General features: G+C 50.6%; 1 protein-coding gene across 2 annotated transcripts in view; it reads right to left on the bottom strand.

Moving 5' to 3' along the window:
* The window catches only part of rbbp8l (retinoblastoma binding protein 8-like), a 155,756-nt gene that overhangs the window by 35,305 nt on the left and 94,072 nt on the right, over positions 1-26,379 (bottom strand). For both annotated transcript variants that reach the window (XM_038803512.1, XM_038803513.1), the window contains exons 10-13: positions 25,506-25,965; positions 23,555-23,663; positions 18,219-18,277; positions 6,979-7,108 (exon numbers count right to left, since the gene is read on the bottom strand). In XM_038803512.1, the coding sequence (XP_038659440.1) occupies positions 6,979-7,108; positions 18,219-18,277; positions 23,555-23,663; positions 25,506-25,965 (758 nt within the window). The remainder of the gene's footprint in view (positions 1-6,978; positions 7,109-18,218; positions 18,278-23,554; positions 23,664-25,505; positions 25,966-26,379) is intronic.

The raw sequence follows: 26,379 nt of genomic DNA, 5'->3' as shown, positions 1-26,379 counted from the left end.
GAGGGTACGGGAGAAAAAGGCAACTGGTCTCCCTGCCTGATTTAACGTGGCTGCAAGAGCGACCTCTGAGGCGTCGCTCTCTACCTGGAATGGGGTGGATTCATCCACCGCCCGCATGGCCGCTTTGGCGATGTCCTCCTTGATGCTGTCGAAGGCCTGGCGTGCCTCGGCTGACGGGGAAATCGTGTGGTCCTAAAGAGTGGGCGGGCTTTGTCCGCATATTGAGGGACCCACTGGGCATAGTAGGAAAAAAATCCCAAGCACCGTTTGAGGGCCTTGGGACAATGAGGGGGAGGGAGTTCTAAGAGGGGGCGCATACGGTCCGGGTCGGGGCCCAGGACTCCGTTTTCCACGACATAGCCGAGGATGGCTAGTCTGGATGTGCGGAAAACGCATTTCTCCTTGTTGTACGTGAGGTTCAGTTTCTGTGCCGTCTGGAGAAAACGGTGGAGGTTGGCGTCGTGGTCCTGCTGGTCATAGCCGCAGATGGTGACATTGTCCAAGTACAGAAACGTGGCCCGCAGCCCGTACTGGTCCACCATTCGGTCCATTGCTCGTTGGAACACCGAGACCCCATTAGTGACGCCGAAAGGGACCCGGAGGAAATGGAAGAGGCGGCCATCGGCCTCGAATGCCGTGTAGTGGCGGTCCTCTGGGCGGATTGGGAGCTGGTGGTATGCAGACTTCAGATCCACCGTGGAAAAGAGCCGGTACTGGGCGATCTGGTTTACCATGTCTGCAATCCTGGGGACGGGAAACGCGTCGAGGAGCGTAAATCTATTTATAGTCTGACTGTAGTCGACCACCATACGGAATTTTTCCCCTGTCTTGACGACCACCACCTGAGCTCTCCAGGGACTATTGCTGGCCTCTATAACCCCCTCACTGAGTAGCCTTCGGACCTCTGTTCTGACAAATACCCTATCCTGCAGGCTATACCGCCTGCTACGAATGGCTACTGGTTTACAGTCCTTAGTGAGATTGGCAAAGAGAGGAGGGGGGGGAATTCGCAGCATAGCGAGGCTGCAGATTGTGAGTGGGGGCAGGGGCCCTCCGAAGCTGAGGGTGAGGCTCTTGAGGTTGAATTGGAATTCTCGGCCTAATAAGAGTGGCGGGCAGAGTTCGGGCAAAACATAGAGTTTGAATTTCGAGTAACTAGCGTCTCGGATTGTGAGTGTCGCGGCGGTGCGCCCCTGGATCTGGACCGAGTGGGAGCCTGAAGCGAGCGAGATAGTTTGCTGCATGGGGAAAATGGGGAGCGAACAGTGTCTTACCAGGTCTGGATGTATGAAGCTCTCCGTGCTCCTGGAGTCGAAGAGGCATGGCGTTTTGTACCCGTTGATATGGACCTCTGCCATCGAGTTTCGTAGATTCTTTGGTCGTGATTGGTCCAGGGTGACCACGCTGAGTTGCGGGTAGTCGGCGGCTCGATCAGCTGTGCTGGAGTGGCCCCGTGATGACTGCCCTCTGAGTTCATAGTCTAATTCGAATTCCTCTGCTGAGTTGTCCGAGCGCGGAGATGCCGATCGGGCCCGTGGACCGCACGTGGCGGGCGGCGAGGAAGATGGCATCCAAGATGGCGGCCCCCATGAGTCGCACATGGCGGGCGGCGAGGAAGATGGCGTCCAAGATGGCGGCCCCCATGAGTCGCACGTGGCGGGCGGCGAGGAAGATGGCGTCCAAGATGGTGGCCCCCATGAGTCGCACGTGGCCGGCCACGTGGTGGAGGTTTTCCAAGATGGCGGCCCCCATGGATCGCTCGTGGCTGGAGGGGGCGGAGTCGGGGCATAGGCCGCAGCGTTTCGGGCCCCGCGGGGCTGCGAGTGAGGGGAGCGATTACTGCGAGTCGATGGGGAGTTGGAAGCTGGGGCCCTTTTTGCGAGGCACACTCTTGCGTAATGCCCTTTTCGCCTGCAGCTGCTGCAGGTCGCGTTGCGGGCCGGGCAGTGCTGCCGCGGGTGCTGATTCTGGCCGCAGAAATGGCAGGCTGGAGCAGCATTGTGGCTGGCTGGAGCAGCATAGTGGCTGGCTGGGGCGGCATGGTGGCTGGGCGGCCGTGTAGCACAGGCCTGGCGGAGTCGCTGGTCGGGGGCCCATGATTGGGGCGCGGGGTCCGTGGGGAACGAGTTAAGGCTGCGGAAGGAGACCTCCATCGTGGTAGCAGCTTCCACAGTCGTTTCTAAGTCCTGGGCCCCCTTTTCCAGCAGTCGTTGACGCACATAGTTAGACCTGAGGCCCGCTACAAAAACATCGCGTACCGCCAATTTCCTGTGTTCAGCCGCGGTAACCGCTCGGTAATTACAGTCATTGGACAAATTATTAAGTTCGCTTAGGAATTCGGCAAGTGATTCCGTAGGCCGCTGATGGCGAGTCTTGAACACATGGCGAGCGTAAACTTCATTAATGGGCCTTACAGACATTTTCTCGAGAACTGCTAGCGCCGCAGTATATGAACTGGCCGAGTTTAGTTGCGTAGAGATTCTGTGGCTCACCCTTGCGTGCAGTAGACTTAGCTTCTGATACTGTCGTTTCGGCTGTTCTCGCTTCGGCCAGGTAGGCCTTGAAGTACCGGATCCAGTGGGAGAAGATTTCTTTAGCCTCTGCATCCTGCGGGTTGAGTTCCAGGCGTCCAGGCATGAGGGCCGATTCCATAATCGATCTTTACTGTTCTTAAGTCGATTAAATTGATGCAACCATCAATTCACCAGACACGTGTTTCCGATGTGAATCTAGACTTTAATCAACTTACTTCAGAGCCAGCCTGTTACCTGTTGATGAACTCGTAGTGAACTCAGGCTGACTCTGGACAAGGGTATTTATACAGCTGCACTAGGGGGAGGAGTCATGGGCAGAGCCAAGGGTGGAGCCCAGTAGAAGTTCCTGAGTGCTCCCAGCGCTACTCCCCCTAGTGGTAGGATAGCGCTACTGCGCTTACAAAGTCAGTGTGAATTAACATATATACATCTATATTACATTCACCACAATAGGGTTGTTAAGAAGGTGTACGGTGTGTTAGCTTTTATTGGTAGAGGGATTGAGTTTCGGAGCCATGAGGTCATGTTGCAGCTGTGCAAAACTCTGGTGCGGCCGCATTTGGAGTATTGCATGCAATTCTGATCGCCGAATTATAGGAAGGATGTGGAAGCATTGGAAAGGGTGTAGAGGAGATTTACCAGGATGTTGCCTGGTATGGAGGGAAGATCTTATGAGGAAAAGCTAAGGGACTTAAGGCTGTTTTCATTAGAGAGAAGAAGGGTAAGAGGTGACTTAAGTGAGGCATACAAGATGATCAGAGGATTAGATAGAGTGGACAGTGAGAGCCTTTTTCCTCGGATTGTGATGGCTAGCACAAGGGGGCATAGCTTTAAATTGAGGGGAGATAGGACAGATGTCAGAGGTAGGTTCTTTACTCAGAGAGTAGTAAGGGTGTGGAATGCTCTGCCTGCAGCAGTAGTGTACTAGCCACCATTCAGGGCATTTAAATGGTCATTGGATAAACATATGGATGATAAGGGAATAGTGTAGATGGGTTTTAGAGTGGTTTCACAGGTCGGCGCAACATCGAGGGCCGAAGGGCCTGTACTGCGCTGTAATGTTCTATGTTCAATATTAAAATGGGCAAATGCTTCTTGTAGTACAATTGCAAAATAAAAACTTGGCTTGACTCCATGATGTCATTTTGTCATTGGGAACATCAGAATCAGAGCAGATCCAATCTTAAACTTGACCATTGGTTCTGACTTAATTCGACAGAACCACCCAGATTTGAAAGGAGCTCACATTTCAGCTTCTTATTGTTGACCAACCCTGCCCCTGGGCAAAATCCTAAAAAAACAGTCTCTTAGATTTCGCAATGCCATTCAAACTCTAAATTCAATAAAGAATGGTCACTTTTAAGGAGCAGTAAGACCATTGGTACAGCACGATCTCTTATCCCGTTAATACAGCATGGTTTTAGTTAAAAATTTCATGCAAACCGAATTAAATGTTGCAAAATTAGATGTAGTTTTCACCACAAGTAAATAAAGCTCTTACTAACAAATGTTTAAAAGAAATTCTTAGCTGATATCACTGTCTCCAGTGGCATAATCATGTTGTACTTAATTAAGTGTAAATAAAAGGTGGGCGTAAAATCATCATCCAACACCAACTTCGCCCTTTCTGCATATATTGATCATTAGTGTTTGCTAGAATGTAGGTACATTAGGACAATGTATTCCCCGGTTCGAGGTAATTTAGAGCTGGCAAAGCTCCCTTTGAAATAAATCCAGTTCCCTCTTAAGTAAATAGTCCATACTTCCCGCAATTAATAAGTAGCATTACCAGTTTTGGCATTTTATCTGCAGTGAAAATCTTTCATCAACATGGGCAAATGGTTAGTTAGATGAAAATTGATTTGCGCAAAGCTATCGTTGTGCTTCCTGAATGGACTCAACTTTGTGTTGCCTGTTCATTTCAATGATATCAAAGTCTAGCCAGTGCGAACTGTGCGTTTGATTGGCCAGATGCCAATTGAATGAATGGTTAGCCTTAAGCTAACCTGAATCACTTAAATGGGAGGTGACTGGAACAGATGCTGGAAGTGAATCTGTCTTGTGAAACATTGAAGAGCAGCACAATATCGGAGATTGTGGCCTCCAATGTGTTTGGATGGTATACTGAATATTTTGGTGGAGGAGGTGAAAGGAGAGATTCCCTATTTCTATAGGACAGTAAGAAGTCTTACAACACCAGGTTAAAGTCCAACAGGTTTGTTTCAAACACGAGCTTTCGGAGCACGGCTCCTTCTTCAGGTGAATGGTGAACCATTCACCTGAAGAAGGAGCCGTGCTCCGAAAGCTCGTGTTTGAAACAAACCTGTTGGACTTTAACCTGGTGTTGTAAGACTTCTTACTGTGCTCACCCCAGTCCAACGCCGGCATCTCCACATCATGGCTATTTCTATAGGAGACCAGGACCCCTCCAGACACATGCTCATGTAGCCATAGATGCCACTGCCAGGTGTGCCACAAGATGTTCAATGAGTGGTCAAGGCAAGTGAATGCATTTTTAAATACCATATCAACTGTATCAGTAGCCTCAGATGTTGGACATTTCACCATACACCCCGCATTACTCAACTATCAACACTCTCTGTCAGGACTCATTACTGGCATTCCTGGGCTCCATGGCATGCTCACACCTAGCATTGCTGTAGATATCACATCCACACCTCAGAGATCGCGCACAAGGTCAGCTATACTACCCCATGCCAGCCACATCACCCAAGCAGATTCCATGCCATTCACTAACGTTTCCTTCTCTCTTGTGCGACAAGATGGTGCATAAATGGAGTCAGCTAGGGTTAACTGGTGGGGGGGGGGGGGGGGGGGGGGCAGGCACAGGTGCATACCCTGACTCTCATGGAGGAAATGGAAAAATGCATCAATGGGATGGCTTTTGCTGATGTTCCCACATCACACCTCACCCCTCATCCCACATTGCCTTCTCATTTAAAAGGATGGAGTGCAAACAGTTCTTATCTCCTCTCTAATACCAAAAACTATACCCTTCTGGCTTTCTCCTTTCAGATATTCAAGAGGTGCAACCTGGTCAGGCAGTGGATGAACATGGTCGCTAGTGGATGTCTGGACTCTCTGCCAAGAATACATAATAAGGCTTGGCTGACAGCCTCGGAATCCATTAGTCCATTCAAACACCTGAGCCCCAGGGAAAGCATTGCTTTATTGACAGCTCTGGCTCTAGGATCCATACTGTCAATTTCACAATGTTTATTTATATAAGATAAAGAGGTTTCAAGTTCTTGCAGTTTCCACTATTAATTCAACAAGGGAATTAACCCTTTTATTCCCCTGTCGTAAAATGGAGTTTGTTTTAACATAGTGGAAGGTTATATCTGAACGACAGTTTTTTGAAAGCATTTTTATATACATCCTCTTGCTAATATAGGGTTAATTCGTTGGATATAATATTTAGTCGATATGGAAGTTCCACAGATTGGCATAGGGGGTATGAGGACCATTGGGGTTGATTGGGGGGATATCTTGGCATGGGGAGCATAGGGGCCATAGGTCATGGGTGGATGGCATGTGATGGCATGGAAGGTGTGTGTGCGGAACGAGGAGTGAGGGTAGGAAGACTTCTCTGCTTTTACTTTAACTGGGACAAAGTCACACAGTACTGACCGGGTCTTTCTTAACACATTTGGCAGCTGGCAGTCCCTGTGGCTGCCTCCGGCATTTTCTTCTGGTTTGGTTGGCCCAACTCCAGCCCGCACCCACCCTTTAACAACGGGAATCCCATTCTTGCGGCCACTGTCTCCTGAGGCGGGTGGCCTGAGCTGAGAATTTTCCCAAGTCCAAACACCCATCCTGAGGATGAAAATACAGGCTGATGACTCCATTTCACATTCTGTGGAGGTTACCTTTCATTAATCTGGGTCAGATGTTGGTGCAAACCTTACCTGCCTTCACATGCCATAATCCAGAAGGCATTTCCATTGCTGGTTCTGCTTCTGCTGGGTTGGTTTGCATTAATAAGATGCAAAAAAACAGCAACTCCAACTTGTTCTCATTTGCTGTCTTATTAAAGCCTCTGGTATGTAACTAATTGGCAATTCCAAAGGTGGGGTTTTCTAGCCATGCCCACTGCTGGGATTGTCCCAGACCAATTTGGCTCGGATTCCGAATCTCCCACGATGGCTCCCGCCATGAAGGGGCCAGAAAATCCTGGCCTACGTCTCGGTTCAATAACTGCTTGATGGACCCACAATGCCTCTTAATTGGGCACTGGGTGCATGTTAATCAATGGGGCGGATGTTGGGGGGGGGGGGGGGGGGGGGGGGGGGGGAGCTCACCGCATTGAGAATAAACCTTTATCAATCCAGCGCCTCTGCCCATAATCCTGAATCCTGAATTTCAGAAAACACTGTAATTTCTTTGCTTTATATTTCTTACAAAGAAACTGTTGTCTTCTTACCAGATGTCCAGTAGTCCTGTGGCCTTTTCTTTTTCTTCTTTTTTGGCTGTACCTCATTGCTTCGGGATTGATACCTCTCATTTTCCAATTTTATCCCCTGGTTTCCGTGCACTTCTTGAAAGTCTGTAGTCTAATAAAGCAAAGAAATAAAAAAAAACACAATGTAAGTCTGCAAACTTCAAAATATGAGGGCCATAGATTTTTCTCTCAACCGTAACCTAAGGGTCAGAATTTAATGTTGTTCAGGCGGGCACACACACACAATTGCACAATATTTCAGTTGGCGGGCGGGCGGGAGTGAGAGTCGGCGCCCTTAGAAAATCAAGCAGGTAACGTAGCTCATTAAAGGGCCAATTAAACATAATTTTACGTGGGCCGTCTGTTTTAGATTTTGCGGGCAGGCCGATTGGCCAGTCGGCCTTTATACTTTCAAACTCGATCGAGGACGGGGTGTGCTGTCTGGGCTGAAATAATTTTAACAAAGGTGTCTGGCGACTGAGCTCCGGGCTTGATTTTGCTGCTAAGACACTCGTGGCATAGTTGTAACATCGATACTTAACTTTCACGTGTCAGCAGCTCCCCGAGACAGCTCCGCAATGGCTGTCCCCAGGGAGCACATTAGAAACACCAGCCCACACTCTCCCTTTTTTTGATCACAGTAAGAAGTCTTACAACACCAGGTTAAAGTCCAACAGGTTTGTTTCAAACACGAGCTTTCGGAGCGCAGCTCCTTCCTCAGGTGAATGGAGAGGAATGGAGAGGTATGTTCCAGAAAAATATATGTAGACAAAGTCAGAGATGCCGGACAATGCTTGGAATGCGAGCATTTGCAGGTAATCAAATCATTACAGATCCAGAGAGAGGGATAATCACAGGTTGAAGAGGTGTGAATTGTCTCAAGCCAGGACAGTTGGTAGGATTTTGCAAGTCCAGGCCAGATGGGTGGTGGATGTAATGCGACATGAATCCAAGATCCCGGTTGAAGCCGCACTCATGCGTGCGGAACTTAGCTATAAGTTTTTGCTCGGCAATTCTGCGTTGTCAGGTGTCCTGAAGGCTGCCTTGAAGAACGCTTGCCCTCCCTCTGCCCGCCCTCCCCGGCAGCATTCAGTCTTTCACAGAATGGCTTCCGGGCTGAATGGTCTTGAATTGGCCAGCCGGTGTGAATTTGTTCTCCGGGGTCCGACTGCACCCAGGAACCCCTTTCCTGTCCATTTCCAGGTCTGCTAAGTGCGCGCCCCCGATAGGTGAAAAGTTCAGACAAGGTTTGTTTGCTTGGAGCTTTTCACTTGATGCCTCATAAGCAAAATGACTTTCTCCCTGCATCTGAAGTCAGTGATGGAGCCCAATTGCTGAAGAATGGAATATGATTCAAAAAAGGTGACTATACATCATTTGGTCAACTTTTCTTTTTCGAAAGGCTGGCAGAGAAAAGGCCAGTTAGAACACTGACCCAATTCCCTGCTTTCTTTTTTAAAAGGCCTCAAGACCATTTCATATTGGATATGATTGGAAATTGGTTGTCGTGTTTCCTAATTACAACAGTGATTACATGGGCAGCACGGTGGCGCAGTGGTTAGCACTGCTGCCTCACAGTGCCGAGGTTCGATCCCGGCCCGGGTCACTGCCGTGTGGAGTTTGCACATTCTCCCCATGTCTGCGTGGGTCTCACCCCCACAACACAAAGATGTGCAGGGTAGGTGGATTGGCCATGCTAAACTGCCCCTTAATTGGAAAAAAAGATTGGGTACTCTAAAATTTTTTTTAAAAGCAGTGATTACACTTCAAAAATATACCCATGGGCTGTAAAGTGCTTTGGAATGCTTGGAGGTTATGAAAGGCACTATACAAAGGAAAGTCTTTATTTTCTTCATTTTGTTTTGACACATTTAATAATCGATAGTGGAGAATAATGATTCACTCCCTTGTTATTACTTGTTCTAAGTTTCCTTCAATCACATTTAATGTAGTTTGTACGAGAAATGTGATAGTTATAAAGGTGATCATAGAATCCCTACAATGCAGAAGGAGGCCATTCGGTCCATTGGGTGTGCACCGACCCTCTGAAAGTGCACCGTTCCTAGGTTCGCACCCGCCCAACCTCGTAACCCCACCCAACCTTTAGCACGAAGGGACAATTTAGCATGGGCAACCCACCTCACCTGCACATCTTTGGATTGTGGGAGGAAACTGGAGCACCCGGAGGAAACCCACGCAGACATGGGGAGAACATGCAAACTTCACACAGACAGTCACCCCAGGCTGGAATTGAACTTGGATCTCGTGCACTGTGAAGCAGCAGTGCTATCCACTGTGGCTCCCTGAGTGTAATAACTCTAGTGGAGGCCAGGCTAGGCAAAACAAAGGTTTATCCTTGAACAGGAAAGAAGCTAAGGGCCTGGGAACTCCGATCTGGGTCTGGGTCACAGATATTTAAGGTCCCGCCCACTCAATACAGGAACGCATATTCCACGAACCACACGGGGAGATCAATCAATGAACCCTCATGGTCTTTGTGGAGTTTATAACAGTGAGCATTGAACATTTTAAAATACATTTCACCTTGATACATTCAAGGTGAAATATACAGTAAGAGAAAAGTCAACTCTCAATAGCATATAAAGCTCCCTCAGTAAATTCCCCTTAAACTTACTATTAAACTCAAAACAAAATGGCTGTCTCCATTTGGCATTGTTTAGCATTGTGCAATAAATAAGATGATTCCTACGGTAAATGAAACAGTGTCACGTCCTCCCAAAGTTTTCCAAAATCTAGAGCGGCAAAATCTGGACTTTCTCTCGGGGGCTGAGAGTGCTGTAACTGCACAGGAAATGTAAACGCCCGGTGGATTGAGTTGTGATGCCCGGGACTGTCCACAAATTACTTCTGTGCTGACCTCTGTGTGGGAAACCTTGAGCCCCCCCCCCCCCCCACCCCCCCCACCAGCACTGATCCCTCCTGTTCCCATGTTCCATCCCTCCTTTTCACCAAAGCTGTTTAAAAAATGCCCCCCGCCTCTTGCTTGTCTGCAACTGCCCAGCGTATTATGGCAGTGGAGGTCGTTTGAGGGCACTACGTGGGCAATTATTGGCCCCTTAAGGCCCTTAACAGACCTAAGGTCTAGATGGCTTTGTGGATGCATTACCCTCAAACCCCATTTGGAGGCCGGATTGGGGATTGGGGGTTGGGGGGGGATTGGGGGGGGGGGGTTGGGGGGGGGTGTTGGGGGGGGGTGTTGGGGGGGGGGGGTTTGGGGGGTGGGGGTTGGGGGGTGGGGGGGGTGGGGGGTGGGGGTGGGGGGTGGGGGTGGGGGTGGGGGGTGGGGGGGGGAAGCAGTTGGCTAGCCACCTGACATATTTTAGGTGCCCCCCACATTTCTGGAAACATGCTCGGTAAAATCCTGGGCTAGTTTGTGGGAATTACCTTAATACCGACCCGCCCCCCCGACCCGACCCTCCAACCCCCCCGGACCCGACCCTCCCACCTCCCCCTGATCCGACCCTCCCACCTCCCCCGATCTGACCCTCCCAACTCCCCCTGATCCAACCCTCCCACCTCCCCCCGACCCGACCCTCCCACCTCCCTGACCCGACCCTCCCACCCCCCAACCCGACCCTCCCACCCCCCCCGACCCGACCCTCCCACCCTCCCTGAAACGACCCTCCCACCTCCCTGACCCGACCCCCCCACCCCCCAACCCGACCCTCCCACCCCCCCCCGACCCGACCCTCCCACCCTCCCTGAACCGACTCTCCCACCTCCCCTGACCCGACCCTCCCACCCCCCGACCCGACCCTCCAACCCCCCAGACCCGACCCTCCCACCCCCGACCCGACCCTCCAACCCCCCGACCCGACCCTCCAACCCCCAGACCCGACCCTCCCACCCCCCGACCCGCCCCTCCAACCCCCCCGACCTGACCCTCCCCCCCCCCCGACCCGACCCTCTCACCCCCCCCGACCCGACCCTCCAACCCCCCCGACCCGACCCTCCAACCCCCCCGACCCGACCTTCCCACCCCCCCAATCCGACCCTCCAACCCCCCCCGACCTGACCCTCCCCCCCCGACCCGACCCTCCCACCACCCCCTGACCCAACCCTCCAACCCCCCTGACCCGAACCTCCCACCACCCACTGATCCGACCCTCCCACCCCCCTGACCAGACCCTCCAACCCCCCCTACATGACCCTCCAACCCCCCAACCCGACCCTCCCACCCCCTGACCCGAACTTTCCACCACCCCCAACCCGACCCTCCCACCCCCTGACCCGACTCTCCAACCCCCCCTACACAACCCTCCCCCCCGACCCGACCCTCCAACCCCCCCCCCCGACCCGACTCTCCCATCCCCCCCCCCCCCCCCCCCCCCTTCCGGACCTGACTGTCTCTCCCAGCACCAACCCCAAACTAACCTGACTCTCCCACCACTGACCTGACTATCCAACTCCAGGCCCAACTAACCCCTCTGACCCGACCATAACCCCATCCAACCTGACTGCCCCACTACTCCCCATCTCCCTCCCCCACCCCTCCCGCCGACTAGTCCCCTGCCCCGACTACCTGCTCCCATCCCATCATCCACTCACCCACCTTTGAGGCCTTTAAAAAATACTTACATGAATCCGGCCCCTGACATTGTAAAAATGGGGTGTATTCTCTGCACTACTTCTCTTTGCCTGTCCTTTGCTACACTGGCTGTCTTCCCCTGATCCATCGCTGTTACTGCCAAGATTGGAAATCTCGGCTGGAAGAGCGCGTAAAAGCAAAAATATCTTCACAGGCAGTGGCAATGCATGAAACATCACCCTGCCTGCAAGCTCTGAGCCACTGTCTGGGCAGGAGCATATCAAAATTAAAATAGTAAAACAAAAATCAACTGTTATTGGAACGCAATAAGCTTCAGGGAGTATAGAGATAAACATATACATGTCTTAACATAAAATGGGTGCGGTTACCTTATGAGACAAGAATAACTGAATACCATTGACCCCCAATATGCTTGCCACAATAATAAATCCAAACACTCAATTCAGCACTCAATTCAGGTGCGAGGAGAAAATGAAGAAAGGGAAATGTGAAATGCTTTGCATTCTTTCAATGATCACTTCTTGTATGTGGCCAGGACAAGAGGTTAATACTCGGTCAAGCATAGATAAGTAAACTACAAAAGAAGGAAAGGGGCATTTAGCTGAAAACAGATTTGATTACATACCGTACATTATAGTTACTCATTGTCCTGTAAATTGTTTTGTTGGGATGGCTATGTTGGATGAGCATGTTTGGTTAGGAGTGTACAGTGATACACATGACAAATGTTGTAGAATATTGAAGGAGGAAATCAACTTAATCTAAAATTCTACTTGTGTTTGCCCGATCTCCCAAGTACTGTTAGTGCTTCTTTCAAAACTACCTCCATCTTTAGGTTGCAGTGGTGCACGAGGGGGGGACCGGGTTAGCTCAGTTGGCTTGACAGCTGGTTTGTGATGCAGAGCAAGGCCAACAGTTCAATTCCCGTACTGGCTGAGGTTATTCATGAGGGCCCACCTTCCCCTCATGCGGCATGGTAATCCCCAGGTTAAATCACCACCAGTCAGCACTCCCCCTCAAAGCAGTCTATTGTCACCTGGGACTATGGTGGCTTCACTTACTTTACTGCAAGAGGAAAACTGAGAAAACTCAACATAGTATAGAATATATTACGGACACAGCTTGTCATTATTCTGATTATTTATACACAGCAGAGGTTGAGCATGGAGTTATAAGGACCAGGTTTACTTTGTTTTCATACAAAGTGAAACTCTCTTCTCAATAGTGTGCCAATGTAAAACCAAGGTGGGGTGCATATCCTGAATGGATGACACCAATAGCCAACTCTGAACAGACAAACTGCTGGACCCCAGATTGCTGCACTTCGAGAAAATCAGAGGTTTTTGTGCGTTGAGCAGCTTGGGTTCCAAGTTACTGAGCTGGAGCCTGAGTTGCAGATGTTATGGAGCACCTGGGAGGGGGCAAGAGCTACATGGACTTGTTATTCCAGTCGGCAGACACACCCCTTACGTTAGGTAGACCTTCACAGTTGGTCAATGGTCAGGGACAGGAAGGGATCCACAATGTAACGATGCCTCAGCCCTTGACTTTGACCAACGGGCACGAAGTGTTTGCTACTTGCGTGGATCTACAGGGTGGATGAGTAAACTGACCACGGCACCACCATACAGAATGCTACTCGGTTGGGGGGGGCAAAAAGGAACATGGTGGTGATAGGGGACAGTATAATTTTTTTTTCTCTTTTTAAAAAAATTTAGTGTACCCAATTAATTTTTTTCCAATTAAGGGGCAATTTAACATGGCCAATCCACCTAACCTGCACATCTTTGGGTTGTGGGGGCGAAACCCACGCAAACACGGGGAGAATGTGAAAACTCCACACGGACAGCGACCCAGGGCTGGGAATCGAACCCGGGTCCTAAACACTGTGCCACCGTGCTGTCCCGGGGCCAGTGTAATCAGAGGGCTAGACACTGTTCTCACTGGGGTGAGGGAGGATGATTCAGGTGACGACGAAGGAAACTACGTCATAGGTAGAACTAGGAATTCTGCACTGCTGTGAGAGTATGAGGAGTTAGGTCCAAATGAAAACATCAAAAGTGTTCGTCTCTGGATTGTTACCTGAGCCACCTGCCAATTGGCAAAAGGTCAGGCGGATCAGAGAATTAGCCTTGTGGCTCAATGAGTGGTGTGGGAAGCAGAGGTTTCAATTAATGGGGAACTGGCACCAATACTCAGGAAAAGGAGAGTTGTTTCATTGGGATGGGTTCCATGAATCGGGCCAGACCATTGTCCTGCCAAATCAGATGATTAGGGATGTGGATAGAGTTTTAAACTAACAGAGGGGTGCGGGGATCGGGTGAACGGAGATTCAGAAATGCAAAGAGAAAGGTAGGGGCAACAGAACAGTTTTGCGATACAGAGTGGAAGAAAGCGCTGATCAGGAACTGTGCATCAGCGAGTAAGGTCCATGCACTGAACAACAGTGAAAAAACAAAATTTAAGGTTCTTTATCTGATGAGCAAATCATCTGTAATAAGATAGATCAACTCAATCTGACTATTTGTACATACTGGGCGATCTCTCCTTTGTCAGTGCAAACTGAACCATCACTGAATGATTTTGTCAGGGCGACACTATCATAGAATTTACAGTACAGAAGGAGGCCACTCGGCCCATCGAGTCTGCACCGGCTCTTGGAAAGAGCACCCTACCCAAGGTCAACACCTCCACCCTATCCCCATAACCCAGTAACCCCACCCAACACTAAGGGCAATTTTGGACACGAAGAGCAATTTATCATGGCCAATCCACTTAACCTGCATATCTTTGGACTGTGGGAGGAAACCAGAGCACCCGGAGGAAACCCACGCACACACGGGGAGGATGTGCAGACTCCGCACAGACAGTGACCCAAGCCGGAATCGAACCTGGGACCCTGGAGCTGTGAAGCAATTGTGCTATCCACAATGCTACCATGTTGCCCTTAAACGTGTGGAGTTTGCACATTCTCCGCATGTCAGCGTGGGTCTCACTCCCACAACCCAAAGATGCACAGGTTAGGTGGATTGGCCATGCTAAATTTCCCCTTTGTGGTGATAACCACTGTAGATATGCGTACTTGCAGTAGGGGGATGTATGGCTGTACCTGTAATACAGGTTCCTCTGGTAAGCCCCTGCCGGCTAGCTCCGCCCACAGGGGGCTTGTGTATAAATATGCGTGTGAGTCACTCAGACCCTATGCTACAGTTGCAGCTGGAGGAATAGCATCACACAGCAATAAAGCCTCGATTGTACATGTCTCTCGTCTTTGAGTGAAATTGTTAGCGCCACAATTTATTGCTGTGTGATTTTCCGTACACCATGGACATCAGGATCAAGCCTGACCGTCTGCAGCTGGATCCGCAGTCGCCTCATGCCAGGAAAGACTTCGTTCACTGGCTTGCAGTCTTCAAGGCCTACATCTCTTCAGTGGACCCTCCCCCGATGGAGGCTCAAAGAAACAACTCCTGTACTCAAGACTTAGCTCCAGTGTCTTTCCACTAATTCGAGATGCGCCTGACTACACCAGAGCTATGGAACTGCTGAAGGAGAATTCTGCACAGTCGACGAACACCCTGTTTGCGAGACATCTACTCTCTACTCGCGTCCAGCAGCCGGGTGAGTCGATTGAGGACTTTTGGAGGGCCCTTATACCTCTGGTAGGAGACTGCGACTGCCAGGCCCTCACAGCCATGGAACACTCTGATTTACTCATGTGCGATGCTTTTGTTACAGGCATTGCATCGGACACCATCCGGCAACGACTTCTGGAAGGGGCCGCCCTCGACCTCGCGGCCACAAAGACTCTGGCGCTTTCCATGACGGCCGCCTCCCGTAGTGCGCTATCTTACTCCGCTAGCCACTCGGCCCACCCGTCCTACCCCTCGTGGACCCCGCAAACGCCCCCCCAGGCCCACCCGTCCTACCCCTCATGGACCCCGCAACCGGCCCCCCCAGCAGCCACTCGCGCACTACGCCTGCGCTCATCGCCGCACTGCGCTCCCTGGGGGTCCCCGCCGTTACTTCTGCGGTCAGCAGAAGCACCCCCGCCAGCGCTGCCCGGCCCGCACCGCGACCTGCAAGGCTTGTGGCAAGAAAGGCCACTTTGCAGCGGTGTGTCAGTCCCGGACGGTTGGCGCTATCTCGCCCCCGTTCCCCCCCTCGCCTCAGCCGATCGCACAATGGGCCCTGCCGTCCGCTTCCCCCGACCCCACGTGCGATCAGTGGGCGCGGCATCTGTCGCCGCCCCGCCATGTGCGCTCCATGGGCACCGCCATCTTCAGCCCCCACTGCCATGTGCGTTCCAGGGGCGCCGCCATCTTGTCCCGACCCCACAACGTGCGCTCCATGGGCGCCGCCATTTTGTCCGCCACCATCTTCTCCCACACAGGTACTCCAGACGCCGCCATTTTGTCCTCCCGGGATGGGGCCACGGGACACGGGTCGCTACCACTCCTCGCCGGACTCATGTGACTCGACCGCCGATCGCCTGCTACTCGCCTCCGTTACGCCGACCAGTCGCGTCCTCGCAACCTGGCACCCTCTTCCACATCGGTGCTGGTCAACGGCCATGTGACCTCCTGCCTCATCGACTCCGGGAGCACCGAGAGCTTCGTCCACCCGGACACGGTAAGGCGCTATTCCCTTGCGGTCCATCCCGCCAACCGGCAGATCTCTCTCGCCTCCAGGTCCCACTTTTTCCCGATCCGGGGTTTCTGCCTGGTTAAACTTACTGTGCAGGGCGTGGAATTCGACCGTTTCCGTCTGTACATTCTCCCCAACCTCTGCGTGTCACTTTTACTAGGCCGGGATTTCCAGTGCAATCTCCAGAGCCTCACCCTCAAATTAGGCGGACCTCTACCTCCCCTCACTATTTGCGGCCTCAAGGTCGAGCCTCCCTCCCTCTTTGCCAATCTGACCGCAGATTGCAAGCCCGTCACCACCAGGAGCAGACGGTACAGCACCCAGGACAAGGCCTTCATCAGGTCCGAAGTCTAGCGGCTGCTTCGGGAGGGTCTCATCGAGGCCAGCAACAGTCCTTGGAGAGCCCAGGTGGTAGTGGTTAAGACCAGGAAGAAGCACAGGATGGTCGTGGACTACAGCCAGACCATCAACCGGTACACACAGCTCGACGCGTACCCCCTCCCCCGCATTTCTGATATGGTCAATCAGATTGCACAGTACCGGGTCTTCTCTACTATTGACCTGAAATCCGCCTACCACCAGCTCCCCATCCGTAAATCAGACCATCCCTACACTGCCTTCGAGGCAGACGGTCGTCTGTACCGATTTCTTAGGGTTCCCTTCGGCGTCACGAATGGAGTCTCTGAATTTCAACGAGAAATGGATCGAATGGTTGACCGGTACGGACTGCAGGCCACCTTCCCGTACCTCGACAATGTTACCATCTGCGGCCATGACCAGCAGGACCGTGACGCCAACCTTTCTAAATTCCTCCACACCGCATCTCTCTGATTCGGCTCAACCTGTAAACCTGCTAACCGGATGGACACTTGGTTTTCTTTGTTTGAACCCTTTTGTAAATATATCATCCGTTGTATTATAGTTACACGTCACCCCCGCCGGACTCATTTTTTTACTGGGGGTGAATGTGGTGATAACCACTGTAGATATGCATACTTGCAGTAGGGGGATATATGCCTGTACCTGTAATACAGGTTCCCCCGGTGAGCCCCTGCCAGCTAGCTCCGCCCACAGGGAGCTTGTGTATAAATATGCATGTGAGTCACTCAGACCCTATTCTGCAGTTGTAGCTGGAGGAATAGCATCACACAGCAATAAAGCCTCGGTTGTACATGTCTCTCATCTTTGAGTGCAATTGTTAGTGCCACACCCTTAATTGACAAAAAATAAAATGGGTCCTCCAAATTTATTTTAAAAACAAACGAATGATTCTGTCTCCATGAGTTGCACAATTTTGATGGGAAATGTAGCCTGAACTTAAAGTGTTTGGTTCCCTGTGCGATGAATGTCTTTCATAAAGAGCTCCTTTGTTTGGATTTCAAATGACTTTATGCATACATAAAACATGAACCAAAAACACATTTACATGTTGGCACAAGTAAAGATCAATTTTAGAAGGGGAATTTTTGCATGACTAATATTGAGAGCGTTGGGGGGGGGGGGGGGGGGGGGGTGCGGCTGTGCTGACAGAAATAGGCCACTGTCTGGGTAACTTTGCAATGAAATTCAAAATCTGTGAAGGAAATGCTCTTCTTTCTTGTTGGGCATTAAATAATTGAGTCAATGGAGGTATACAGCGGAAAGCTGTGAAGAAGGATTCGGAATGAAGTCCACTTGATTAATAGGACAAAAATAAGACAAAAACCTTTCCCCCATTTGCCTTTTTCATGCAACGGTGTCACAATAGCAGCCTAAAGTAGACTAGTTGCCTTTGTTGTTAACATACAAAATGGCTTCTAAATTTGAATATAGCTTTATTGTTTTCATACTATAAATTTCAATCTGTTAATATAAAGATAAGACATTGGAAAGGCACTTAACAACCAAGGACATACAAAACCTGAGGAACATCTTTACATCTCACTCACATCATTGTCGTTGATGTGCAGGGAGGGCTTCTTCAATTATGGATCAAATTATTCCCTGATATAGCTCCTGTACTAACCTCACATTGAGAGGGATGTGCATCTGGTTGCATGCTCAAAAACTGGAGATGAACTTCCACTGAGGAAAAAAAAGGAATATGTATAATACACTGCAATTTGTTATATATATTAAATTAGTAGACAGCAAATATGAATTTGGATAGCTTTCCTCCTTGAGGATTACACTTGCTTTTCGGTATGGTTTTAAGCAAATGTAAATTTATTAAGCAATTCTTGCCACTTCAAAATCTTTACCATTTATTTCACTTGAATTATTTGACTTGACGGATGTGAACCCCACGGTTAGGCCCCACGATTAAGCAATCGCAGCAAAATGGCAGCCCAATTTGAGCAAGCTCCAATCATGCCTGGAACTTTCTGATCAAAACAAGTCATGTTATTTTATTAACACCAATAGAAACGTGAAGGACTTCCAGTGGCGACATGTAGGTGGAGGTCGCAACATTAGGTGGCCCCTGCGAAGGTCTCTAGGTTTCAGGAGTAGTTTGTGAATGGGTTGGTGTGGGAAGTTATAAGAAAGACGTGAAATGTTGAGACCCAGAAGAAGGGTGCGGGAAAGGAGGCGAACGAAAGTCCCCCAGTCGAGTGAGACTGTGAGTCCTATAGGAAGAAAGATGGCGGGGGTTGGGTCGTCGGGTGGGGCCGCTCCTCTCACTGTGGGAACTCTGACTGAGGTGATGTTGGTGGGAGATAATGGGCGTTCCCCACGCCGGGTGGGAGAATCGCGGGAGGGCCGGGCGAATCACGCCACGCCGCCCTGGCACCCCCCGCGATTCTCCCACCCCCCCAAAATGGCGTGTCGCGTTTTGCGACACGCCGCTCGGAGAATCGCCGCTCACCATTTTTCCCGGCGACCGGCGATTCTCCGGCCCGAATGGGCCGAGCGGCCTGACGACCCCGACCGGTTCACGCCGGCGGCAATCACACCTGGTCGCTGCCGGCGTGAACATTGCGCGACAGGTAAGTGTGGGGCCTGTGGGGGGCGGAGAGAGGATCGAGCACCACGGGCGTGCTCATGAGGTGACTGGCCCGCGATCGGTGCCCACCGATCGTCGGGCCGGCGTCTCTAAGAGACGCACTCTTTCCCCTCCGCCGCCCCGCAAGATCAAGCCGCCACGTCATGCTGGGCAGCGGAGGTGAAGACGGCAACCACGCATGCGCGGCTGACGTCACTTAGGCGCCGCTGGCCGCGTCATTCACGGTGCGCCACTTTGACGCAAGCGTCAAGGCCCGGCGCCCGAGATTCGCGCAACGGGGAGAATAGGGGGCGAGGAGTGGCCTCCGACGCCAGAGTGAAACACTCTGGGTTTCACTCCGGCGTTGGCCGTTGCGGAGAATTGCGCCCAATGACAGCGATGATAAAATGGGTGGAGGAGATGATAGACCCAGTAACGGCAGCAGTGAGAAAGACGTCACTGACCCAGTTGGTGTGGGGGGGGGGGGGGGGGGGGGGGGGCTGCGGAAAGGCATTGGCTGGGCTCATGAGGGAGATGGGAGGAATGGACCCATGGAGGTTTTTTCACCCAAGGGATTGGGTGTATTTGTTTCTCTCCCTGGTGCACAATGTGTATTTGAGGATTGACTTTTTTGTGGTGGGAAATGCGCTGTTGGCTGGGGTTCAGAGGTCAGAGTACTCGGCAATTGTGATTTTGGATCATGCTCCGCATTAGATGGATGGGGTTTTGCAGAAGGGGGCAGCCTGGGGACGGGATGGAGAATGGATGTGGGGTTATTGGCAGACCGGAGCTTTTGTGACAAGATAGGAGTATATGGGCTTTAATTGCACGGGGGAGGTCGCGCGATCGGTGATCTGGGAGGCATTGAAGGCAGTGGTGAGGAGGGAGGTGATCTTATTTAAGGCTAAGGTGGAGAGGAAGGAGAGGGAGCAATGGCAATGACAGATAGAGGAGATTTTGAAGGTGGAACTGAGTTACGCGGGGGACCCGAACCTGGGTCTGCTGGCAAAGAGGAAGGAGTTGCAGGAGAGGTTTGATCTAATGTCCACATTAATGGCCACGGGGAAAGTGGTGCCTCTGCTGAGAAGGGCAAGGGGAGCTGTTCATGAGTATGGGGAGAAGGCAGGGCCTATGTTGGCCAGTCAACTCTGAAGGGAGGCAGGTGAGGGAGATACTTCGGGTGTAGGATAAGGTGAGGGAGTGGGTGCTAGCTCCGGAACAGATTAATAAAGTGACCGACGAGTTCCATAGCAACCTCTCTAGGTCGCAGCTACTGGAGGAGGAGTGGGAGATGAGGGTGTTTCTTGGTGGACTGGAATATTTGAGTTTCGGAGAGGCTCGGAGCAGAAGGTGAAGGTGGTGATCGGGAGGATGAGGAGCCAATGGGGGAGCAGAAGGTGAAGGTGGCGATCAGGAGGGATGTAGGCAGGGAAGGCAGCAAGGCCTGATGCATTTCTAGTTGAAGTTTATAAAAGATTTAAGGATAAGCTGGCGTCTTTGATGGTGGGAATGTTTGAAGTCGCGATGGGTAGGGGTGTCTTGCCGTGAAAAATGGGGCAGGCTTCCATATCACTGTTGTTAAAGAAGGACAAGGATCCGATGGAGTGTGGGTCATATATGCCCGTATCTCTGCTGAATGTAGATGCCAAGATACTGGCAAAGGTGTTGCTGTTAAAGTTGGAGGGGTGTCTGCCAAAGGTGATAGGGGAGGACCAGACGGGGTTTGTGAAGGAATTACAGCTGTCCTTGAATGTGAGGAAGTTGTTGAAGTGGTGCTTTCTTCCGCAGAGGGATGGGAGACGGAGGTGGTGGTGGCGTTGGCTGCGGCGAAGGCGTTGGATCGGGTGGAGTGGAGTTATTTGATGGCAGTATTGGAAAAATTTGGGATTGGGCCGGAGTTGTAGCGTGGGTGCAGCTGCTATATAAAGAGGTGATGGCGAGCGTGTACACAAACAGTATGAACTCAGGGTATTTTGCATTACATCGGGGTGTGAGGCAGAGATGCCCCATGTCCCCCCTTCTGTTTGCTTCGGCTATAGAGCATTTGGCTATTGCACTGAGGAGCTCGAGGTTGTCGAAGGGGATAATAGAACAGTACAGCACAGAACAGGCCCCCCGGCCCTCGATGCTGTGCCGAGCAATGATCACCCCACTCAAACCCACGTATCCACCCCATACCCGCAACCCAACAACCCCACCTTAACCCCACCCTTTAGGACACTACGGGCAATTTAGCACGGCTAATCCACCTAACCCGCACATCTTTGGACTGTGGGAGGAAACCGGAGCACCCGGAGGAAACCCACGCACACACGGGGAGGACGTGCAGACTCCACACAGACAGTGACCCAGCCGGGAATCGAACCTGGGACCCTGGAGTTGTGAAGCATTTATGCTAACCACCATCATGCTACCGTGCTGCCCCTAAGGGGGGATAATGGGGGGGGGGGGGGGGGGGGGAGAGTGGAACATAGGGCGGCCCTATATGCAGATGATTTGTTGCTGTATATGGGGAGTATAATGGGGTTGCTTCAGCGATTTGCGATGTTTTCAGGGTACAAACTGAATTTAGGGAATGTGTGTATTTTGTGGTCTCCCCTCTGGGACTAGGAGTGGGGCTGAGCGGGCTGCCATTCTGCCTGGTGGCGTCTCAGTTTGTGTAATTGGGGGTGCAGGTGGCCAAGAATTGGGCAGGGCTTCCTAGGGCAGTCACAGATCCCTGGCATCTTCGAGGGACACCCCAGGGTGACCAGTTAGTACTTGGGGGATGAGAGGTACCCACTGAGGACCTGGCTGATGGCCAGTGCAGAGGCCGGAGGCTGAGGTGGAGACCCAATATAATGAGGCCCATGTGGCCAGCCGTGCATCAGGCTGTTCAAAATGTGGTTACAATGCTTCGCTTGCTCTGGTGGTGTACTGCAGTACACCCCCCCCCCCCCCCCCCCCGGGGGGGTCGCTCACTTTGTGGTGGTCTGCCTAGCCCTCCACCGCCTGGCAAGCTGCTGGGCGAAGTGCTGGAGGTGGAGGAAGAGGAGGAAAATGCAGCCACTGAGGAGGAGGAGGACTGGGAGGCGCGGAAACAGGAGGAGCTGGAGGACGAGGTTGGAGAGGATCCACAGGACCAACCGGAGGGTGGAGGGCAGGTGGCAGCGGTGAGGGTCCGGCATACCCGCAGGGCCAGGGAGGCCCTCATCCTCGCCCGCTTCACATAGGCCACGACTTCAACCGTCATCTCACCCCACCTACTTCCTACCCACCATTCCACCACACCTGTGCCCCCATCTCCCACACTGGCTGCCTCACCTTCTCCCCCCCCTCCCCCCACCCTCATCCATACACCCCCCCCCCCCCCCCCCCCCCCCCCCCCCCCCCCCCCCCCAGACTTGCCCTGTTACATCCTCCCAGCATCTGTGTTACATCACTCTTGGGTGATGGGACTGTGTTGGCATTGTCAGCGGGTCCATGTCCAGGGCAGGAGGGTGATGATAATCTGCTGTGAGCTGAGCACTGGTGCTTCTCAATCTATGCCATAGTCTTACTCCTGTATGTCTCCTAAGTGTGCGCCCACACCCATCAGCTGTAGGTGGTATGCCTTGGGGGAGGGGGGGCAAATCCAGGACCACCATGCTAGGGGGCTGGGGCAGGGGGTTGGAGGCCGGACTGCATTGCGGCATAATGTGCCGGAGGCTTCACATGTCTCAGGTTCATTTTATTGCTGTACAATTGTAGCCCCAACTGCCCCTCGCCCTCAATGGTGTCGCCCTGGTCCCCCCCACCCCCTTCTCTGCCCCCTTACCCACACCACCCACCTTCCCCCCTCCCCCGCTTCTCCACCCAGTGCCTTCTCAGTGATCCCCTATGTGGTTGGTCCTCCGAGGTCTACCGCTACATCTAGGCGTGTCCCCAGGATGCACATCAGCAGTTGAGGCAGCTTGCTGCTTGCCGTGTCACCTGGCGGGCGTCCTCTGGGTGGTCCCGGACCCCTACTGATGGCACATGCCCTGCCGTGCTTTCAAAATTCAAAATGGCAGGGCGGCACGCGGCTTCGCTGCCTATAGAGCTGAGGGCCCAGGTTCGAATCCCGGCTCTGGGCCACTGTCCATGTAGAGTTTGCACATTTTCCCTGTGTTTGCATGGGTTTCACCCCCACAACCCAAAGATGTGCTGGTTAGGTGGATTGGCCACGCTAAATTGCCCCTGAATTGGGAAGAAAATAATTGGGTACTCTAAATTTATAAAAAGAAAATCCAAAATGGCTTCAGAATGAAAATTTCCCCTGCACCTGACAGTCAAATTCTCACCTTTTATGGAAATCGAAGTTGAAATCAACAGTTACATGTAAGAAATTTCTAATAGTTTTTGAAGATCAATCTTCTTACCACTTGGATTTCCCCCGTTCCTGGTCCTGGGTCTTTTAGTGCAGAGTTTCATTCTAATCCTTGGATTGACTTCCGGCTCTCTGGATTTGGAGTTGCTGTCATATTGTGCCTGCAGGGAGAGTATCTGATCCTCTATCTCAACTTATATAGCACAGTGCATAAAGGACACTACAATACACCTTTTAGTTATTGTACGCACTTAGAAGAGGAACTATGACATTGTAACAACCTGCAGAATATACCTCATTTATTTCAATTGCATGGCATAGAAGTAACTGTAAACGCTAATTGCCTACTTCAGTTTTTAAAAGTTCTAATTGTTAATTGCACGAATTTCTGCTCTGACAAGTGACTTAATAATACTAATAACAATCTTTATTGTCACAAGTAGGCTTACATTGACACTGCAATGAAGTGAAAATCCCCTCGTCGCCACACTCCGGCGCCTGTTCGGGTACACTGAGGGAGAAATGTATCTCCCTCCCTTTGCTGAAGCCAAAAAAATAATAATGGTAAAATGTACTCACAAGTAATTGACCGATAAGTCAAGTAGTTTATGTAGTGGACAATTCCCCTTGAGAATTTAAAAATGATGCATAGATGTAAATATGTTTGATATCAATATGGTTGTAATTGTGATTCTATTCTTCAAAATTCCCCACTCTGCAATGCTTACGGTCTTGTGTAGTAAGCTGAGAGGAAGGTGCAGCACAGTAAAACTTTGAGCTGCAGTAGGTTTTGTGGTGATAGTTGCTATGGTTCTATATGGCTGCTCTATGGTAAAAATTCTCTTCTGTTCAAACCTAGAAAGGTACAATATTAATCACAAAATTGTGCATGCTTTAGTTTTTCACTGACATCACACGCTTGCTTTTCATTTATATTTTATAATTAGCTTGCTTTTTCCAAAATAAGTTTATTTAGCAAGCGAGAAAAGATGCATTAAAGATGATCAAATATGTGTCGAGAAATACATTCCAAGCCCAACATCCTGATGCAGCTCACGGCAAATGTTGGTGCAGCAGTGGGTGGGGAGGTGCAAATAATACAGTTGCTCATCTTTTTATTTTAATTGGTTCAATGTCTCTGCTAAAGAGCGGATTCAGGAATCCAAGACAAAGGCTTTAAGTGCTTGTCTGGTAATATTGCCAAGAATAATTTCCGGTCTGTCATATAAAGTTGTACTTGTTTCTCTTCAGAAAAGTACCCGTACCAGCCTCCCCGGACAGGCGCCGGAATGTGGCGACTAGGGGCTTTTCACAGTAACTTCATTGAAGCCTACTTGTGACAATAAGCGATTTTCATTTTTCATTTCATTAACCAACTATTGGAATAATGGTTAAAAAAAAACAAGTTAAAACAAATCAGAGGCTAGACCACAGCATTGAATGGATCGTTTTCCTGGCATCTAGTTCCTTGCATTAATTCACTTCTATCATTTAATAATCTTTATTGTCACAAGTAGGCTTACATTAACACTGCAATGAAGTTACGGTGGAAAGCCCCTGGTCGCCACATTCCGGCGCCTGTTCGGGTACACTGAGGGAGAATTCAGAATGTCCAATTCACCTAACAGCACATCTTTCGGGATTTGTGGGAGGAAACCACGGCACCCAGAGGAAACCCACGCAGACACGGGGAGAACGTGCAGACTCCACACAGACAGTGACCCAAGCTGGGGATCGAACCTGGGCCCCTTGAGCTGTGAAGCAACAGTGCTACCCACTGTGCTACCGTGCCGTCCAGAGCGAATGACAGAAGTTTATTTAAGACTCACATTTACCCTTTAAGAATCATAGGTATTCAATCCATGATTGCCATCTACAATTGACTTTCCCCCATTGCTGGTATGAGCGACATATGTTCAATATTTAGCAGCAATGTTCAGAAATGAAGATAGCAGTAATTCCGTAGCACTAATATTTTATTGTTACAAAACACGGTAACACACCTTAATGTTCAAATTCTTGTACACTTTGTCTTCATTGCCACTCAATTCTAATCCACTTTTGGGGCTCGGCACAGATTGTGTCTCATCCTTATCCTCGCTGGACGGTTCAAGACTCAGCACGCTGGAGACTGGTTCATAAGAGTGTGCATTGTCCTGGGAATTTCCACTTTGTAAATTATCATGACTGTATTTCTTTTGTGCTGGCTCTTTGAATCTTGGTTTCTTGGACTCAAACTGTATGGACAGTTCACTTCTGTCAGTGGACCAAGATGGCCCCTTATTTTTACTGTAATCTGACAAATCCAGAGGTTTCTCCAGTGGCCTGTCAACTCTTCCCTCAGTCTTTGGACAGAGGCCACGTGGATCATTTTCTTCTCTGGTATGATTTTGCCTCGTTAGGTCTGCCTGCTCTGTACTGTGTCTATTTCTTCTGCTTTCTTTGGACCAATTATGTAACTCCCTGTAATCAGGATGAGAAAGTACGTTATTTCGATGTCCGATCAAATGGTATTAAGCTCAGATTGTTCAATTGACACGTTTATTTCCACCTTTATATTCTAAGAGATTCTCTTAAAACCTACGCATTCCAATATTTCGGTCACATTTGGTCGGATTTTTGTGGATCATGGAGACTTCCGGAGCCTGGAAAACTAGCAGATGGGACCGATCGTCATCAGATTCCAATTTCGCCGGGAGAGGGGTAAGGAAATAGGGGCAGGATGTAACTCTTGTATGTGGGAATCTCGAACTCAGCTGGGCCCTTTAATCTAGGTGCTGAGTTGTAAATTGATTGACAGATCATTAATGGATTAGATATCTTTGATGTGCGGTTATGAATATAAATGGTTGTTTCTATGTGTTGCATATATGTATT

The sequence above is a fragment of the Scyliorhinus canicula genome, chromosome 7 (genome assembly GCF_902713615.1).
Source record: "Scyliorhinus canicula chromosome 7, sScyCan1.1, whole genome shotgun sequence".
Taxonomy (NCBI): domain Eukaryota; kingdom Metazoa; phylum Chordata; class Chondrichthyes; order Carcharhiniformes; family Scyliorhinidae; genus Scyliorhinus; species Scyliorhinus canicula.
The sequence above is the reverse complement of the archived record's forward strand: the minus strand, read 5'-3'. Positions and strand labels throughout refer to the sequence as shown.